At 38.4% G+C, this 21,737-nt stretch overlaps 1 protein-coding gene across 2 annotated transcripts; it reads left to right on the forward strand.

The window, feature by feature from the left end:
* Window positions 1–11,743: 11,743 nt before the first annotated feature.
* Window positions 11,744–20,635, forward strand: LOC143884987 (sphingomyelin phosphodiesterase). Of its 2 annotated transcripts, XR_013253104.1 has the most exons (5): window positions 11,744–13,440; window positions 18,512–18,658; window positions 18,913–19,029; window positions 19,678–20,424; window positions 20,533–20,635. XR_013253104.1 is itself a non-coding variant. In XM_077388901.1 (4 exons), exons 1-4 carry the CDS (start codon window positions 11,920–11,922, stop codon window positions 20,335–20,337), a joined length of 2,445 nt encoding a protein of 814 aa, XP_077245016.1. In that variant the 5' UTR covers window positions 11,744–11,919; the 3' UTR covers window positions 20,338–20,635. The 2 variants fall into 2 exon arrangements, 1 of the variants encoding a protein (XP_077245016.1); XM_077388901.1 differs by having other exon boundaries at window positions 19,678–20,635.
* The last annotated feature ends 1,102 nt before the right edge of the window (window positions 20,636–21,737 follow it).

A 21,737-nucleotide genomic window follows, 5' to 3' on the forward strand; every position in this document is an offset into this window, starting at 1 on the left:
CTTTATTATATAAGCGGGATCCCGTTTTAGAAGTGTTTTCCTTATATAAAATAACAATTGGTTGGGAAATGGCATATTTGTCCCTATTTCTTCCTTGGGCCACTCTCTTGTAAGTGTAAAATGGTAGTCATAACCAAGGTTTAAAATTTTGATTTCGGTACTGGTTTCGGACTTCTGGAAAACTGAAATCGAAATTTGGTACTCTTGTTCGAAATTTCGGCCGAAATTTTGTAACGCTTTAAAAAAAAAAAAAAAAACGGTCGAAATTTAAAACCATGGTCATAACTCATAAATAGACTACACTTACAAGGGGATGGCCCTTGGAAGAAAAGGGGGAGAATATATCACTTCCCAACATTTATCATGTCTTGGGAATTGAGTGGCTAATAAAGAGATAATGAGCAGCTAATGAAGAAAAAGATGTGTATTTATCTTACACGACTTGGACCTAATCGTGCAAAAGGGCTACTAGAGTCAGCACAACCAAAGCATCTAATCTTTGGGAGGATATAGGTAGGCAACCATCACGTTGATCCTTTATGTCGGAAAGAACTTCATGTGTAGCCACATTCTAAGATACTTGAATGGTTGTATGCTTTTGATGCAAGGTTCTTTTTATTTTTGGTTTCCTTTGGGACCCCAAACAAAAGAGCTTCGTGTCGACAAGGGGAACAAGAGCAAGATGTGCCCATTACCTAACTATCAGGGATGATCCCATGGTCATAGGGGTTGATGAGGGAGGAGAACATGTGATGGGGTTGGAAAGAGGAGAAAATAAAGTAACTATTCTAAACAAGGGTCTTTTATTTCTAATTTCTGGCCCCATTGCATGCTCTCGTCACTCATCCTCTCACAAGTCTCTCTCTCTCACCAGCCCTTTATGTCCCTCTCTCAAATTGGTTAAACAAATATTCCATGATTTTTTTTTTCACGTTTGCAAAACAAGCCCTTGGGGAGTATTTGATTGCAATGAAAAGATTCCTAAAAAAGATTTTTTTTTCAAAAATCAAAGTTTTTTAGGCTTGGTAGCGCATTTCTTAAGTAAAAGGCTTTTAAAGTAAAAAAGATAAATCTAAATCATTGAAAAAAAAAAAAAAAACAAGAAAAAGGATTTTTAAGTGAAAAAAAAATCCATAAATTTTTTAAGTTTAGCCAAAGAATCCCTTAATATGTGACATGGTTCTAACCATCATTTCTGTGCAATTCTCTCCACGCTTACGAATTCTAAAACAATTGTTAAATTTGTCTGATGCCATTTGGACTACTTACTATAACTTGGCACAACTTAGACCCTGGTTTTAGATTTTGAGTCCAAAACTGACTATTGGACTCAAAAGTTTGTTTAAGGTGAATCCAATAATCAGTTTTGGACTCAAAATCCAATAGGAATAGGGGCCCGAATGTTTCTGATGATAACTTACGCCTAGATATCATCTCCACTTCTTCAAATAACTGGTGTCTTAAAATTAGTTAGGACTTAATCAAACTCCATTGGGCCTATTCTCTTGGGGGATTATTTTACCCCTGAGATGAGATGTGCGAGAGGAGATGAGGATGAAAGGAAGAGCAGTCGAGAAGGGAAGGAAAGAAAAGAGATTATTTTACATCTGTTGCCGGGATATTGAAATCTCATATCACCCATGAGATTTCAACATCCATAATTTTTAGGATTAAATAATCCCTTCACCTCTCTGCTCGACCCTTCTCTCGGCCCTTAATCATATGAGGCGTAAGATAATTATTGGGGTCCACTCCAAAGAAAAGATCCCACATTGGAAAAGTGAACTAGATGCAGATGGGCTTATAAGGGCTTGGTCACCCTACCCTTAACGGGTAGAGTGACATCAGAGCAAGAGAAAGATGTCAGTAACCCTAGTGTACCATCGAGGATGGGAAAATCCCTAGGGGAAGACCTCTGTAACCTATCTCAGTATCCTCACTGTACCCTTGAGTATGAAAAAATCCCTCGGGGAAGATCTTGTACTTCCCACGTTGCTTCCGTGTGTGTGTGTGAACCCAGGATGATTCAAGGGAAACTTTCTTGCGGGGGCTTACAAGGGCTCCCCCCCTCCTCAATGGCTAGCTTTTAAGGGTGAGTTCCACCTAGGTCCCAACAGTAATACCCCAAGAGAACAGGCGGTTTCTCATGTTACAGGGTAAGCTATATAGTCTACCTATAACCTCAGGGTTGCAATGCCTATGCACTGGCCTCCAACATGAGACTATTTCCAATTCTCACTAGTAATCTGTAAGTAGCAGACTGGCATATATACGTAAACCATAAACCGTATATTTTACACCAAGCCAAATGTTAGGTTTTGTTGTGTTTACCACTTAACACTTGCGGGCATTCCTTGTATGACTAGGAGAAAGATAGAGACCAGGTTTGGAAAGAGTTACAACAAATTAGGTTTAGGAAGAGTTAGGACTAGTTATTTCCTAAGGCCATGTTTGGCAACCATGGATTTTTTTCATGACCAAATTAGTTTCTAAAGCGGTGAGAGAGGCGCAGGGAGGGTGGGAGAAGGGCAGACTTGAGAGGGCAAATCGGTAAATAATGAGAAGTGGCTAAAAACAAGGAAAAATAAATCATATTTTGCACGAAGCAAGTAAACAAGGGAAAAAAAAAACTTGTTTTTGAGGCTTTTCTTTCCCTCTCGTGTCTATCCCTCTCGCACCCTTTTTGTTAGCTTGGTTTCATTACTACTGCGGATAAGAAAGAAATCAAAAGCATCTAAAGTTTTTTTATATCCACATAAAGGATGGATTGCAACTGTGAATGCTTGTACAAATGTTTTTCCATGGTTTTAAGAGGATAGCAAACCATTTTGACTTAAATTAGATAAGTTAGTTCATATTAACCAAATGAGAACCCTTGTCAATCTGCTCAATATAACTAAGTTATCTAATTTAAGTCAAAATGGTTTGCTATCCTCTTTGGAAGAAAACCATGGAAAAACATAGCATCACTTTTGCATGAGACAACTGCCACCTCAGATGAATTTAATGAATAAGACAAAATCTGCTAAAGATTAAGCTTGTGTGGCAGCTCACTCCTGCTAACAATGAGCACCGAAATGGCTTTAATGTAAAGATGAGCCTCGTAATTGCGTTCCGCGAAATTGATAGCTGTAAACCCCTTGTAAAGATTAGAGAGGAAGGAGACAAGAGAGAAAAGCCGCACCTCCGTACAATAAATGATGAAGGACACTACACAAAGGGTACCTCTAATGTGATTAGATCTGAAAAGGACACTTTACCTTAAAAACGAGACATATATATGAGAGGTTGCTCTCCACCCTTCTCAAACACCACATGGAAATAAATGATGAAGGACACTACACAAAGGGTACCTCCAATGTAATTAGATCTGAAAAGGACACTTTACCTTTAAAACGAGAAACATACATGAGAGGTTGCTCTCCACCCTTCTCAAACACCACATGAAAATACACATTCCTTCTTCCAAGGCTACGTTTGAAATAAAATTATTGTGAACATGAACTTGTCTCTTGTGTACATTTGCTGCTATTCTTAGGCCCCATGAAAGAGATAATCCATAGAAAGGATGACAGGATCAATGTTTTGTCTTATAGTAGAGATGAGTCGTTTCCCATGAAATCCAGGTTTTTAGTTTGAAAACAATGTAAAAGAAGTTTCATGATCAAGCTGTTGCCGCTGTCCTGACAGCGTTTCTTGGATTTTAAGTAAGAAAACTAAGTTTTAGAAATCTAAAAGGTTTCTAAAACCTAGTTTTCTTACTTAAAATCCAAGAAACGCCACTGGGACAGCAGCAGCAGCTTGATCATGAAACCATCTTTTACACTGTTTTCAAACTAAAAACCTGATTTCTAAAATCCATATCCAAACAGCCATAAAAGTGAATACAAGAGAGAGAATATTGAATGGGTTGTGTGGATGATTGGTTGTGAAGGGTGGGACCAAACCCAACCCATGAATTTAATTGGGGAATGATATATTGTCCCCTTCTCTTCCCCGTGCTGCTCCCTTGTAGTGTAAAAAGAGTAGTCATGACTCATAAACACACCTGAGGGGATGGCCTAGTGAACAAAAGGGGGCTCCCCAAATATATCTCTTCCATCCTCGATTACAATAGCCACACAAACACTCTAACGTCTCTGTTTTTTCTTACTGAATTCAGCGTGAGCTACCATTCAAAAGTATGAAATTTGGTTACTAGTAAGTACAGGTTGATAATCTAGACTAGCTCAGTCAGTCTGTACTGAGGACTCGAGGTGTTTGACATTTATTCTTTTTTTGTATCTCTATTTTTTTTTTTTTTAAACTCCATTTTTATCTCGTTTTATATATGCACGTGAAGTCCAGAAATTTTCAGAAAGTACAGTGGGGCCCACTTCTTAGGATGATCCAAACCATTCATTTGATAGATAGGATGTTCCCCATAAATAATCTCCATATGATGATCTAGCCCTACGATCTGTAATGAGACCATACAGATCGGAGGGTAAGGATCATCCTATGGAGATGATTTACATGATACGACCTATCTACATTGTGGCCCATCAAATGGACGATTCATAAAACATCAACATCACCAGAGTTTTTAAAATCGTATACCCAAGTCGAGTATATAGTTAAGGTTGGCAAATAAGAGAAGGAGGGGCCCGGATGTTAGCTGAAATCAAGTGTAATGAGCCCCATGTTAGATTCCTCAAATCTACATTGACTATGTTTGAGGAGATTAAATAGACCACATAAATGTATTCTGTATGAGTCCAATGTGGATCCCACTAGAGGAATGGTTGCAATAACCATAAATAGGCCCATGTGGAAATTGAGTAGGTCAACAATCAGAGTGATGAAGCGAGCTACCGAACCTACTCAGATATTTTGTTATGAGAAAAGCCAAATGGTAGCTAAGCCTAAACGAATCCTAGGCTTTGAACATTGAATACCTTTAAAAATAACTTGCATATTGTCTTGCTCCCATCCGGAACCAGATATTTGATTCATAAGAAAAGAGGATTACAAAAATCAATGGTTTTAGCTTTTCTTGGCAGAACCCTAAATTTGGCATGATGGATCAAGGGCCTATAATCATCCGATCAACTTGATCTCAATGGCATGCCTGCCGTTCGATTCAACGGTTATGATCATGTAAGTGAGAAGTGGGGCCCAGTAAGTGTCTGTCGAGTAGGAGTGTAAAAGTGACTTTCTTCTTAGTTGTGTTTGGCTGGAGTTTTTTAAACTGATTTCATGCCCCGAAGCTAACAAACAAAGCTCATTGGAATTGACTCATTGGGCCCATTTTTCATATGGATCAAGTTTGGGGCCCATCACAAAAGACAGGGCAACAAAACTCGGGGTTAGCCTGGGCTTGTTCTTTTAGGCTTAATTTTAACCAGTTGGGTTTCGGCCCATCTTAACAAGACCCAAAATATGGCCCATCCCAGCCCATGTAAATATACCTACTTTAAGATTTTAAACTCAGCTTATTTCATTAGTTTTAACCTCACGCCCACTATGTAAGGCTATGTGCATATACCATCTAATTTTGCAAGTTTGGGTATTCAGCTTTTGGATTAGGTCAAAAACCAATTTGTATTTGAATTGGGCCGGCTGCGGGTCTGACTCTCAATTAAGGGTGAAATTTGGGTCGGGAAGGGTTGAGCTTTTTCTAAAAATGAGTTGGAATCAACCCGAAACCAACCCGACTTTATGGTAAAACTCAATCCGAATTCCCAAAGATTGACCCGAGTTGCACCCTTACTCTTAATCCTTATTTGGACCTAGGCTGGGCTTGAATGTCTAGATATGGGCTTTTCAGACGAATCAAAGACGTACTCTTTTCTATTGGAGATATCTGTTTCGAATCCTTATCCAAATTGAGTTGCGGAGGGGCACGGGACAACTCTCTCTAAGGAACTCAGCAAAAGAATCCTGTAACTTTGGGAGAAGGGGTGCCTCCTCACAAAGGGGGTCACAGTGACCAGGCCGAGGCGACTTTTTACCAAAAATACAGGTCTAGCTATCCAAGTAAATACAACCCAACTTTCTTCCCTATATGTGATCAAGCCCTTCGTCCAAGTGCCTTTCCTAATTTTGTTTTCCTTTAAATAGGTATCCTGGTTTCTTGCCTTAGGGCCTCTTTGGATACCTCTAAAAATTATTTTGCACACTGTCTTACATGCGAATGGTTTTAAAGTTAAGTATGATCACTTGTAAATAGTCTCTATAATATTTTTAGAAAGTGTACAGTTAAGGGGTTCCAAAGAAACCCTCATGCCCCATTTCCAAATAAGATTAACATAAAATAATTTTAATTCAAATGATGACCAATATTGATGGCATCCAAGTAGGCAAATCTAGGAACAACTTATCCAAGGATTTTTATTTCCACGGAGTTGTTTGGCGCGGAGATAACTTTTAGAGGTAGCTATCCCTGCAACCATGAGTTATTGGGTCGTGCAGGCCGGCGTGCGAATGAAAGGGAAGAGAAGGAAATAGAGATTGTGAAATCTCAGCTGTGTTGTGAGATTTCAATATCCAAAAATATATGGGCTGAACAACTTATCAATGTTTGCTTAGGCCAGGTCCAATTCTTGGTCTGGCCCACTAAGGGTTCCACCCAGTACCCTGTAAAGCCCATCTAAACCTGTGTTAAAGTTTGGCCCAACCCAATTAATGGGCTTTGCCTGTTTTCAACCCTGAAACCCTATTTCCAACCCCAGACCCAGTTTGAGAGCATGTTTTGCAATTTTTAATTTCTATTGGGACTTGGTTACAATTTCTCATTTATGCATGGACATGTTTATAGTTTCCTACATATGGAGAGAACTTTTTCAAGTTTCCCATTAAATGGTTGAACCGCTCAAGGGCCATTAATTAAGACATTGAATCTCGACTCAAATGAGGGATTTAGTGTTGTGTGGTGGTTACCCCCAGTGTACAATTTTAAACATACTGCTTAACAAACTCTACATTATTCATTTGAGATCCCTAAAATCACCTGAATTACAAAATCTCTTATCAATTTATGAATTAGGTTGGAAGTTTTTATTTTGTAATTACATTGAATTCCCATATTATTCTTTACATCTACTTCTCTACGGAAAATTCATGGCTATCTGTCTAGTATTGACCTTCTCACTGAGTGAAATTATGCTAAATGGAGGTCCCAAATTGATATAAGTATATAACATTAGCATACCCAGATTTTGATTTAGCCATTAGAGAGCCTGAACCAGCTAAATCCACTAACATCTCTACTGAACAAGCACAACTTGCTTACTGTCAGTGGAAGAAGGCTAATAGAATATGTTTGATGATTATCAGAATTTCCATAGGTAAAAAACTTAGTTGTGGTATTCCCATTTTTTATTGGTATTGGTACTCTTGTTGATAACTTATATTGATTGAATCTAAATGTTTGCTCATTCATTGCTAAGCTTGCAGGTTAGTACTTCTAAGTTCTAACTTATATTCGTCATTAAATGATTTTAAGGCCCCCTATCACGCCCTTATTATTATAGTACAAGTGAGGCCATTGCTTGCTTGCGGTCATTGCTAAGCGTGCATGCTAGTACTTCTTACTTTTTTTTCATGATAAATTAGTGTCTGCAAGTTGTGAGAGAGGCTCCAAGTGGTGAGAGAGGGTGGGAGAAAGAAAGAGATTTGAGGGGCACGATTGAGATGGCGGTGAGAATGGCTAAAAATCAGGAAATTTTTTGTTTCCTGATTCTTAGCGACTTCTCAACTTGGAGACACTAGTTTCCTGATTTTTGTTTCTTGTTTTTTAGCCATAGCCTACCCCTCTCAAGACACTAGTTTATCATGAAAAATAAAAAATAAAAAAATTCATTGTAGACAAACGTGCCCTAAATGATTTTAGTTATTTCCCTACCTATGTTGCTCGATATTTCTTTCCCAATGGAAATGAAAGTTGCAGATGAAGTTTTGAGATGAATTTTTTCATATAAGAAAATGGGTGGTTTTTTTTTTTTTCAATTGGAAAGGTCTAGCCACCTGGAAAACATTTTCTCACACAACCAAACAATGATAAATGAGCGAAACTTTGAAAATGCTTTCCTTTCGTGCCAACAAGGAGGCCCTGTATGTATAATTTGGAATTGCTAAGATGGTAGAGATTATTTAATTTTAATCGATGTTGTGAAATAATATAAATCTTCACTAATCTTGGATAATTACAATCAATCCTAATAGTGCTTATATAGAGGGATAAATAAGTAACGATAGAGACAACAGTCATAAGAGATTAGTCTAACCTAATTCAGTTGTCTAATCTAATCCAAGTACTCAATCTACCTAAATTGCTTAATATAGCACTACAAGATCCAAAGGTCAGATCTTTTGAGATCTGATATATTTTGATAAATCTCTTAGAAGGGTTTCTATTCTCGAACTTAGCCATTAATAAAATGACTAAGATAGTCTGTTGCTACCATTTTTGGGTGGTTCTTTAGTCTAAATCATTCACTAGTAACCGACCATATCTATATCTCTACACTTGTTTAATGGGGGTTGACATGGCTTGTTTATTTTTGGGTGTGTGTGTGTTTATGCTTGGTCAGATACTTATTAAATCGATGATCCCTAGAGACAAAATAGCCGCTCTTAATAATCCAAGTTTATGAATCTTAAACTATAATTAAATGAATTAATTACAAACTTTCATTCTACCGTTTTTTGAATCTTTTGAATATAAAATATAAAGAAAACCCATTTTATTATGGTTGCCGAATGTGACCATAGTAGGTCGTGTTAGCTCATTTTATCTTTCTTCTTTCAAAGAGGCTATTTTAGTTGGTGGGTTTCTATTGGAGCATAGGTATGCACTGACTGTTGAATGGAAAGGGCACACCACTTATTCTTGGGGTGGACTAATGGCCTACAAAAATTATTTGCATATCAACTTATAGGCAAATGATTCGAATCTCAATATGATTTCCAAAGATGTGAGGATAGTTTTAATTTCCTTGTTTATGAGAATGATGATATAATATAAAATATTCACAGGAACTTCTTTATAAAAAAAAAAAAAAAAAAAAAAAAAACCTACGTATTTTGCCCTTATTGGTTGCCCTAGAGAGAGGTGGTCTAAGTCCCTTTTTTTTTTTTTTTTGTTTTTTTGAACCCACCGAGGCGTTGGCTCTTCGGCATAAAGTCATGGGTTTGCTCCCTGTTGACGAGCGTTCGACTGCCGCCCCCGACTTACCTGATACACTTGGTGACTAGGTCATTGCGTGTATCCGTAGGGACTAGTCCTATTCCCGAAGGAGGTGGGGACATCCTACGTCATAAAAAAGAAAAGAAAGGTGGTCTAAGTTCTGGCGCACCAAAACTAGTCATTCACATTTTTTGGTAGTAGTTGAGATTAACAACCAAAGGGAACATGAAATTAACAAAGAGAACTTGACCTTTGTGAGCTACCAAAAAATAAAGGGAAATGTTATCAGCAGTACTGTATTTTGATGAGGGCACTCCTCACTTTATTCAAAGTACGGTATGGCTCGCACCATATGATGATCCAAACCGTCCATTAGATGGGCCACAACCTAAATAGGTTGTGCCCCAAAAATCATTTCCATAGGTTGATCCTAACCCTCCAATCTGAATGTTAGAGGGTTTATCGTAACCTTCTATAGATCGAGGGTTAGGATCAACCTATGGATATAATTTTGGGGGCACAACCTATTTAAACCGTGGTCCATCTAATAGACGGTTTGGATCGTCCTATGGTGCGGGCCATACCGTACTCTGAATAAAGTGAGGAGTGCCCTCATCAAAATACAGTAGTGCTGATAACATTTCCCAAAATAAATTAGTACTCTCGTGAGGCGTGAGCTACGTAGCAAAAAGTAATTAGTTGAGATTAATAAACAAAGGACATGAGAGTCTTGTGAGCCACCAAAAGGTGAATGACTTTTTATAAAACTCATTGTTGCCTGAGTCAGCTAGGTTTCATATTGCCTGATTCCGAGTCTTGTCATATACAGGCAATCAAAAATTCATTTGACTCGTTCAAGTTAATAAAAAAAAAAAATACGAGATTTCATATGTTGTGTGTACGCGAAGTCCAATATATTTTAGAAAGTATAGTGGGGCCACTTGATGATCCAAACTGTTCATTTATGGGTAGACCTGGCAAACGGGTGGGTCGGGCCGGGTCAATGCCGCGGGTGATGCGGGTGCGGGTCCACGGGTCGGGTGAGGAAATGACCGCATTCAAAATTTAGGTGACTCTCGCGGCCCGCGGGTGGGCCGGGTCAACCCGCGGGTCACCCGCAAATATGGGATCACAAATATGGGATTGTAATAATTCCCGTGATTTGACACCATCTGTTTTTTTGTAATTGTCATAACTTTCTATATTTTATTGGTATTTGTTTCGTAATTTTACAGCTTTATAACCATTTCTAGGTAATTTTTCATTTAAAACTTTATAACTTCAGCTATTTTACTTTTTTGGTGTAATGATTATTTTTTTTTGTTTGCTAGCAACATTTGCCATGTGGCATCTTTGCACCACCATGGTCACATGCCGAGAAGTTGGTGTAGGCGAAGTTTGGTAGCAAATTCTTATAAAATAAAAAACAGAAGGAAATGTTATCAACACTACTGTCTTCTTATGAGCGCACTCTCACTTTATTAAAAGTATGGTATGGCCCACACCATAGGATGATCCAAACCGTCCATTAGATGGGCCATAGCCTAAATAGGTTATGCTCCAAAAATCATTTCCATAGGATGATCCTAACCCTCCAATCTGAATGTTAGAGGGTTGATCCTAACCCTCTATAGATCGGAGGGTTAGAATCAACCAATGGAAATAATTTTGAGGCATAACCTATTTAGGCTATGGCCCATCTAATGGACGGTTTGAATAATCCTATGGTGCGGGCCATACCGTACTTTTTATAAAGTGAGGAGTTCCCTCGTAAAAAACAGTAGTACTGAAAACATTCTAAATAAATAAATAAAAAAATAAGGTAAAAATGCGGGTTGACCCAACCCGACCTGTGTTTTTGCGGGTTGGGTCACCCGCGGGTTAGTTTTGACGGGTCACTAAAACTTAGACCTGTGCCCGCAAATTTGCGGGTATGTCGGGTCGACCCGCGGGCACGGGTCGCTTTTGCCAGGTCTATTTATGGGCCACAATGTAAATATGTTGTATCCATAAGTCATCCCCATAAGAAGATCCCAACCCTTGGATATGTAGAGAAGTGCACATTAAGGGCGGATGGTTAGGATCATCCATATGGAAATGACTTACGAGGTACAATCTATTTACACTGTGGCCCATCAAATGACTTGGATGATCCTATGAAGTGGGCTCAGTAATGAGTGATCTTAGCTAAGGTGATATTTGTTTTGGAAAATATATATTTTTTTCATGGAAAATGAGTACTCGACATTTGTCTAACTTCATTATCCATGGAAATGTTTCTCGAAAATCGAAAGTCTTCCTTCTTGTCTAGGAATATTGCAATCCTAATAAGACCCGATTTTTACACGAACCGGCATTGGAATCGGATTGTTTTCCATGGATTTTTCCCATTCAAGTCGGTTGAACATGAGTGGACATTTTCCTATTCAGGGCTCAAGTGTCAATACGCGGTTGAACATAAGTGGACATTAGAGTGGGTCCCATGCATCTGAGCTCCTTTTCTCTCCAAGTGTACTGCCACGTACGCGCTTCCAATTCAATCCACCAGACTCTCAGCAGCATAAAAGGCGCGCCATTTGCTGCCTCCCTCTTTTAAACTTCAAAACCTCGTCTCCTTTGTGCCCTAAAAGGCTAAAACCCCCATTTTTCCTTACCACTTGCATTCTTCCTTCTCCGCCGTGAAAAAAAAATAAAAATACCCTAGTTTCTGAAACCCTAGTTTCTGCAAGGGACACGATCCTTCATACGCCATGGATTCTCAGAACAAAGCTCAAGATCTTGCCTCTATGATCCTCTCTTCTTCCTCTCCTCAGCAGATCTCAGCCGTTTGTTCTGCAATCGAATCTTTCCTACAAAATCACGTCGCAGATCAGAGCCGATCGTTCTTCTCTATCGCATTTCCTTGTTTAATCTGCAAGATATTCGGCTTTGATGACTCATCCTCGCAGAAATCTAGGTCATCTAACGGTTGGATTGATCAGATTCAAGCAGCGAACGACTCTGATCTCGCAGGTAGGGTTTTCAATCTTCTCTCTCCGTCTGGTATTCTTCTCTCTTCGATTTTCTCCGTAGATCGGCATTCGCTTGTTAAATACGTGTTTCCGATCGAAAGATTGCCGGAATGGGCTAGGGTTTTGCTTCAGAACGAGAGTGATTCTCGTGTTTTATCCGATTTGTGTCCTTTGTTCAAAGGTAGGGTTAAGGAGGATCAGATACAGGGCTCTTACCAGGTTCAATTGAATGTTTTTGAGTATTATATGTTCTGGTTTGCTTATTATCCTGTTTGCAAAGGGAATAATGAGAATTCTAAAGAAGTCGTAGTAAGGAAAAATCGAAGGTTTAGGTTGGAGAATTGGACTACTTCTTTGCCAGTTTTGGCAAGTGCAAAGGGATCAGGACATAGAATGGAATGTAGATTGTATTTGAGGCTTCTTTATGGTTATGTCCACGCGTTTGTGCCGAGTTATGGCTTTAATACTACCTGTCAGCCTTACCGTAGTTCTCTTCTTCATTGTTCATCAGGACATGATGGTTCAGTTCTGTTTGTAGCGGAATTCGTGGTTTATACATTGATGCACTTTTGGTTGGTTGATAATGACTTTTCACCTTATCCCATGAATGTTTGCCGTTCATTCGGTGTGTCTTTTCCATTTCTTCCATTTCGAACAGTTGTGGGTGAAACTCCTCCAACTGCCGGCCTGGGAGACGTTGTTAAGTTGTTGGTGAAGTATCTGAATAAGAGTTCTGTTGTTACTAACGAAGAGTTGGATCCACCAGACTATAGTCAAATGCCTCGGTGGAGTGCATCGGGTTCGGTTGATATCATAAAGTCTAGGTCTGCTGTACCAATGTCCTATTCGGGGAATTACGGTAGTTCTTGGAACTCATTGATACAGAGGCCAGTGTATAGGTTTATACTTAGGACTTTTTTGTTTTGCCCAATGGGTACTTCTATCAACAATGCTTCTCAGGTGTTTTCTGCCTGGATTAGTTTTATGGAACCTTGGAAGATTAGTCTGGAAGATTTTGCTGAATTTGATGCCCTGCAAGACCGTTCAAGGGAAAATTTGAGATATAGAAATGCACAGTCCCAAGTGAAAAAGAATGCGATAAAGGATGGGTCTCAAGTTGAATGTGTTTATACGCCTTCCTGGGAAGGTTATGTGGTGTCCAATTATCTTTTCTACAGCTCTCTAGTTATTCATTTCCTTGGATTTGCACATAAGTTTCTTCATGCCAATGCGGAAGCAATAATCCAGATGGTATTAAAGGTATCTTCCCACCTGTTCATCTTCCTTACTTTTTCGGTCATGTTCTTAGTTGCGTTCTTGAATAACAAAATTACTGAAACCTTTCTTCTTCTTTTTTCTTTTTTTTTATGAAGTACATTTTTGTTGTCTTGCTTGAGATCATCCTAGAAAAGTTTCAATATGTGGGCGCCAAATCAAGTCTATCATTTTTCGTGTAAAAGGTTTTTGCAGGGATGTCAAGAAATATTTCCTGACTAACTGTTTAATTGTACGACAGAGTTTGATGTTGTTACTTATATACTGTTTTTAAACGTAAAACGATCCTTTTGGCATTAGCTTGTGGTAATCTTATCTCATCGGTTGCATATGGATTATAAGACTGTTGATGATTTTGTTATTTCTCTACAAGTCTATTAAGGTGCATCCCGTGTTGTGTAGGTTTACGTTATGTCACCTTCACATATAATGAAGTGTCAGACTTAGGTATATAAAATATGATTTTGAGGTCTCTGGGCAACATAAGGTTCATCTACAAGAGATACGTTACCTTTGAGTTTGGCCATTATGGTGTGTGTGTGTGTGTGTGTGTGTGTGTTGACGTTGATAACGAGAGCTTATTAACAAAAAAGCTATTACCATTGAAAAAATAAAAATAAAATTACATGTGCTCGCCAGTAGGCACAAACTGCATAGAATACAAAACAGTCTGGAAATTCCACTAAGATACTTTGTCCACTAAAGCATTCACACTCCTTGGGATGTGCAAAGAAAAAAACGACCTCATTGTCATTGAGCCTTTCATGAATATCATCAATATACCTTGCAAGATGCCATGTCCCTATGCTCTCGCCCTTTGCCTCGGATATGACATTCAATAAATCACCCTCAGTTTCCAATCTCCCCTTCATCTGGCCAGTAAAAATTACAATCCTTAACTTCATAGCTCTAATCTCTGCTTATGAATACTCCTTGTGACAAAATCACCCAGGATATCATGCGTAGGGAAAGTGTATGTTTCCTACGATTAATTCTGTCCCCGCAATACTTGCAGTAGACAACTGCCCGCTAACCAACAAGTCAGCTCGTCCTCATAACACCTCTGTGAGAGACTAGTCCTCGCAATACCTGCGAGAGACTCCAACTGTGGCTTATGCCAAGAGACCTTGTAGACCAAAGGAAATTTCTCGATGCAAACTGTAACTAATACACTGTGTCTGGTATACTGTCTGCTGACTCTGCTATACTGTATCTGGTATATTGTATCTGACATGATGAAACTAGCCTGCTAGTCTACTTAATCATGGAACCTGCCCACTATACCTTCAGAAAGCCGGATCTCAACTAAACCTGTGGAAGATCACACCCTCGCTGAAACTGCGAGAGACAATTATACAAAGACGTTCAACAGACTAGTGAAAGTTTCACCCTTGCTATGACGATCCATCCGGATCCCATATTGCCCCTTACGGACCACAATTGTTATCTGAGAATCTTGGACATATCCCTTGTCCCTTTCTCGTGTAACCCGGACCACTACGAGTCCAAACTGGCTATCCATACTTATATCAAGTATTTATAAGGATCTTAACTGTTTTATGTTGTACTTGGACATTCCCATGTCTCACTGTATATCTCTGACTAGACTAAGTTAATACTGGCATAAGCATGCAAGCAAGGAATTCTTCAATTGGAAATAGATACTAAAACAGGTAGACCAAACCGCTGGTCATGAAAGACAATTCAACCATGATAGAATCTATGTGTAATCCAACACGTTACTGCTTAAATCAAGATAGTCATATCACATGCGCAACTCGCATTACTCTGGACAATCTCATTGTCCCACTGTGTATCTGTGACTAACCCAATCAATACTAGCATCAAGGTTTTGAAAATCGGAATCGAATCGTAAAGCGTAATGGGGTTCGAATTGTAAAGCGCAATAGGGTTCGAATTGTAAATCGTAAGATTTTTTCATATTTATATATAAAAATGAGAAAAAATATTTAAAAATATAAAATATAAAATGGTAAAAAATAAGAATAAAATGAGTAATTATTTACTTTCCATTTGAAACTATTAAATTAAATATAAAATTCCATGATTAGTAATCCGAAGCACAAATCATATTCTTCGCACAATAAATTACTAAACAAAGTACAAACTATATTCGTCATATAATAAATCATTATATAATTTATCACAACAGTAAACAAAGCACATACTCAAATCTATAATAATCATCATACAAAGAAATGTCAGCAATAAACAAAGCATTTTGAAAGGATTTTCATTTTGAAATCACAATTAGTTCTCAAAATCCAAAACAGTCAGAATCGTAAAAATCGTAAATAGAATCGTAAAAATTGCACGATTCAAAGTCGAACCGTACTTGAATTGTAGGATTTTTACGAAAAAAGATTCTTCATCCGATTTGAATCGTTCAACCCACGAATCGATTTGAATTAAATCGTAAGATTTTAACAACAAAGACTAGCATATCCGTGCATATCTATTGATTCCACTATTGGAAACAATTTTACAAAATACTGGTAGACTAAGCTACGTGTCATGGTTAACTATTTGTACATAATCAATCCATGTTTGTAAACCCTACACGCTACCATTCCATCAATTACTCTTTATCTCATGCACATCCTTTCATAATATCATCAATCAAAGTTGAAAATAGCTGATAAGTGTAATCCAACACATACTAATCATTAAGGTGACATTAGTACATGCACAAGTTGCGTAGAAATCACATGTCATATGAAATAACCGATAAAAGAACAAGTCTACTCACAGTGGTTTGGTTCGTAAGTTTATCGGGCACGAGATTTCCAACCAACTCTCCAAGCTTCTCACCAAAATCACATAAAAATCGATATGATCCCATATTAGGATCCATACAACAATTTCAAAGTGTTTAGGTAACTCAAACATGCCTCAAAAAGGCCTCTAAGGGTCGAAAAACCAAACCGGACGAGCGGGACCGGGCAACCCTCCCGGGGTCTAGTCGGTCGACCGATCCCTCCTCGGTCGACCAACGAGGGCTCGTTCGACCGACCGGTTCCCTGGTCAGCCGTACGGTTCCAGTTCAGTCGGCCGAGAGGGATGCGATTTGGGCTTCTTGCTTGAGCTGTTACCCTCCGGAAAATCTTGTTTTTCACCCTCAATCATACATAATAATCCGTTGTAATCCCTCTTCAATCTTTTCTTGATTCTTGATTAGGGTTCTTTAAATATAGGGAAAACTATGAAATCTTTGGAAAAGAAATGATTTTCATGAACCCAATCATCATCAAACGGACCAACAATCCCTTCTCCTCTAAATGCAGTTTCCTCTCTTGGAGAACACAAGATCATTGAGACTTGACCTATGTTTGTGGTTCCAACCTTTAATCTCCCATCAAATCCACCAACAAAACTTATTTGATGGACATCGATTCGTACTCAACCACAAACCCTAGATCAAATCCTCCACAACCCAATTTCCATGGACACAATGATCTTCCATAAAGAAATCAAAGGTTAAACTATGAAAATCAAAATCCAATCAGCCACATACCTTTGGAGAACGGTTTCCTCCCTAAGAGTCTCCCTCATATCCTGTTTTTTTCCCAAAGCTCCCTTGGCTCGTGATTTCCCTCAAGTATAAAACTTTTCCTCTCTAGGATTGATTTTCTGCAGATTTTTGGGGTAAACTGAGTATTTGTAGACTCTAAATAGGACTCCTACTTTAATTAGAATAGGAAATTCTAACCCAACTCTACTAGGAATCCTTCTTTAATTGGGTTTTAAATTTTTGGGACCCTCCCCGAACAACGATTCTCATTTTGGGGTATTTCCATCTTTCCTTTTTACCTATGACTTATGAACTCTCATCCCATCATAGCAGAGTTCAAGTTTAGACCTCATGAAGATTGTATTAGAGTTTCTGTAAACATCAAAACTGATCAATCTCCTTAAGTTGGACTGGGAGTTTGGGATGGTCTAATTTTTTTCCCCTCTTCATATACTTTCCAAAGAATTCCCCTATAAAAATTCCTCCGTCTACCTCTCTCCTTACCGATTTCATAAGAACTCAACCCATAATTATTCTCTCTTTCCCATGTGTGTGTGTGTGTGTGTGTGTGTTGGTTATTTTCTCATATACTATGGGTCAATCTGCTGACCCCAACTAGTTTGGGACAAAGGCTTAGTTGAATTGAGACTATGGGTCAATCTGAATAAAAATCCGCCATTTCTACAACTAATTGTTAACGGCCTTTCCAACGGAACTTTGATCTTTAATTCACTTACCATTTTTTTTATCGATAGTTTTTTGTTGCAATTCTTTATTTGGTGATGATTTACCTAAAAGTTACCCTCTCTGTCACTCATGAAAAAGGTGGTTATTAAAATACATGTTACAATGAAAAACGGATTCGCAGAACATCCAATTACAGTTATGGGATAATTACCTATGTGATGGATTTATGCTCTATCACTTATGAAAAAGGTTGACCAAGCCCCTAAAAACCTGGGCATTCCTCTCCTTCCGTCAAGCCCATAATGTAGCTAGCAATGTGGCATCCAGAGAATTTTTCCTTTTTTATGCCATGGGGGCAAAGGCCCAACTTTCCAGAAAGTCAACTTTTATCCAAACCGTCAGCAAGTAATTATGACCATACTGAACGAGGTATGGTCTGAACTTTGTTTCCTTTATGTTGGAAGGCTGAAGGAATGGATTTGCAACTTTGTAAGTAATATGCTTAAGAGCTACCTTCTTTACCATGTCTAATTGTTATGGATGCTACATGCAGTTCACTAGGAAATGCCATGGAATGTATATATTGGCTATAATTTTATGTTAAATGTTAATAGGATGATTGGTTTGGCTGTATTGTATTAATATTATTATTTCTATTCTTATTCCGAAAATTTTAAGGGCGGTACAATTCTTTCATTTTTTAGCGACTGGAATTTTATAATTTGCAGTCCAGTTTTACAATTTGATGTGATTTGGCCCTCTTTACAATCTTATTTATATTTGGAACCTTCCTTCTTTTTTTTTCTAATAATAATTTTTGTCTCTCCGTTTCTGCAGATGCTAAACATATTGACGTCATCAAGAGAGCTGATGGATCTCCTAAAGAAAGTTGATTCTGCATATCATTCCAAACCAGCTGGATCTTTCTCTCCCATGTTTGATAGTTCATATAAATGTGTTTCATCCATTCGCGAACAGTTACAGGTATTTGGTTTTTCTTTGTGATACGTCCGTTGGTTTTTTAAAATCTCAACTGAAAAAGATCAAAGACGGTTTGGAACCTCACATTGCTAGAATGACTTTCTTACTTCCAGTCCTCGTGAAAGTGAAATGGAGCTGGTTCTTGCAAGATTAGGTTTTATCTGGGGCTTGTGAGAGCTCATTATCATTCTGTTTTGTTTCTACTGGTATGTTTTTGTCCTTCTTTTGATTTTCATGTCTCATGACAACTTGATCAGGACTGGGAGGATGGCTTATGCGAGAGCGACGCTGATGGGTCTTTCTTACATGAGAACTGGAACCGTGAATTAAAACTTTTCGGTGATGGTGAGGATGGTGGACGTCAATTGCTTCAGGTATTTATTAATTTACATATCACCTTTCTTCCAATATCAGAAAAACCTGGAAAATTTTAACTCTTTAGGGCACGTTTGGCTACCACGATTTTTTTTAATGATAAACTAATGTCTCTAAGTGGTGAGAGACGTAGGGAGGTGAAGTGGCTAAATGTCAGGAAACAAAAAACTATACTCAAAATAGGATTGACTTTTTCCTGATTTTCAGCCACTTCTCACCACTTGGAGACACTCATTTCCTGATTTTTAGCCACTTCACCTGCCCTACCCCTCTCTCAAGTCTCACCACTTGGAGGCACTAGTTTATTTTTATTTTTTTTAAATCATGGTAGCCAAACGCATGGTTTTAAATTTTGGTTTCTGTAAAATTTCAGTCCCGGCCGAAACTGAAATTTTGGCCGAAATTCCGTAGAAAGTCCCGAAATTTCTGTTTTATGGGCCAAAATTTCGGGAAAAGAAATAAAAAAAGGGCATTTTTTTCAAAATTTCGGCGGTTTCGGTATGTTTCTGTTTCAGACTTGACCGAAATCCTAAATTTCGGATTTCGGCCGAAATTTAAGTCCATGGCCAAACTTGCCATAAGAGGATATTGTGGGTAATTTTTCAAATCGATGAATGGGTGCTCTACTTTCCTTCTTTTTTCCACAGCTGTTGATATTGCGAGCTGAACCCGAGATCAGAGCCATTTCGGGTGACAATCTGGCACAGAACCTTCAAACTCTGGATTCTCTAAAAGCTCAAATGGGTCTCTTATTCAATGGTGCTGCCACAGAAAAGCCTAAGTTGGCCATACCAGAAGTCGTGCACGTCCAAAATGGCCGCCAAGAAGTATTCACTCCCAAACACCCTGGGATTGGGAAGCGAACATGGGCCGATATCAAATACAAAGGTGACTGGATGAGGAGGCCCATCTCTGAGGGTGAGGTGGCGTGGCTCGCTAGGATTTTTATCCGTTTATCAGATTGGTTGAACGAGACTCTTGGGCTAGATCATAGAGAGACCAGTATCCATGCAGTCCCAGACTCGCCATATGTGGATTTGCCACCGGCCGGGGATGACATGGGCCGTGTGGTTGGGCTGAAGGAAGCCGTTTCTATCTTGTTATCTTTCATTTGGTCTAGGCTTTTGTTCTTAGGGCAGGTGGTGGTGAAGTTCATGAGAGGGCATGGGATGAGGATAAACTTGAGGGTGTTGGCTTCAAAGAAAGTTGTGATGGTTTTGGTGGCTTACGCTCTTTTTTGTGCTTTGAAGAAGCTTTTTAGGGCGACTTCACATTTTCCGGCAGTGTGGGCTTCTCTGCTATGGTAGAAATTATCGTTGGCAAGCCAAATTTAACGAGCACTGCCATCCGGATCTGTTATGTCATATATGTGTACAGATCTATACAGAAAAAAGGTTCTTTTTGTTTTCTTCCTCTTTTTTCTTGAATCTATTTTGGATCTTTAACTGAATGGACATTTCACAGGCATAGAGTATACAGTTTTACTAACTACAATTTGACAGGGTACTTTTGAATGGACATTTCACAGCCCTCACATCATTTGAACAGATGCGAAAATTCTTGTAAGAAAATATTTGCCTAATTCCATTTCTGGAGTTGCAACTACTCGTTTCAAGGAATTCAGTTCTTACAGGTATATGTTCAATACCCAAGTGGGTTTACGAATTCGATCATGATCAAAGTGGAAATTGTTCAATACCCAAGTGGGTTTACGGATTTGATCATGATCAAAGTGGAAATTCTTGTAAACCTCTTGAATTTACATTTTTGAAAACATATTCAATTTTTTTATTCCGCATTTTAAAATTGAAAACCATTTATGGAGTAGATCTGAGAACTTGTGGTGGGCTTTCCGGTTCAATTTCATCATGTTAGGAGATTTGCTAACCTTGTTTGTTTTGTTCTTCCTGTTGTTTTTTGTCAAGGTTTTATATTTCAGTTTCGGTTTCAGTCACCATATAAACGGAAACATTTCGGTTCGGTCGAAATCTTGTAAAATCAAGGAAACGTATGAAAACATGTGCAAATGATAGAATTTAAAGATGAAACTTCGGGAAAGGCTACAATAAGCACAAATACATGCTTAAAAATCCATCATATAAGCTTTCAAGATCTCCGTGGGAAGATCGCAAAGGTTGGAAATGGTCATGGTCATTGCCTTTTGGAATCAGTAGAAGGCTGATAGGTATTTTAGGTCTATAGCAATGGAAGCACTTCTTGGTGACTCACAGGTGTTCTTGGTTCACGGTGCTGCTGGAGCTTTTGGGGTGGAGTTTTTGTATTGTATAAAGAAAAAGTTAATCTCTAGTATCTATAGCTAAGAGGGGTTCAGTGGGTATTTCTCGTTTTGTTCTTTTGGTTTAGGGTTCACTCTGACCTATCATACTATGTAAAATCAAGTGGGGACCCCGGTGCCCAAAGTAATTCTCATGGTATGAATACAATTGTCATATTTCAAAAATAAAAGTAAAAATCATCATATAAGCAAGACAACCATCCTAATGGTTTAAAAACATCAAACACCTAATGACATGCACTGTTGCGCACGCCAAATAATTTAGTATCTGCCAAATTTCACATGTAATTCATATAAATATTTACAAATAATGCATGCACCACATTTTGCATTCACTTCGTATAATTATAATTATATAATACATACTAATATAGTATATGACTGTTACACTCACGATTTTGGCTTATGCAT

The sequence above is a fragment of the Tasmannia lanceolata genome, unplaced genomic scaffold (genome assembly GCF_043159265.1).
Source record: "Tasmannia lanceolata isolate RefF3 unplaced genomic scaffold, GAP_Taslan_0.1 ptg000008l, whole genome shotgun sequence".
Lineage (NCBI taxonomy): Eukaryota > Viridiplantae > Streptophyta > Magnoliopsida > Canellales > Winteraceae > Tasmannia > Tasmannia lanceolata.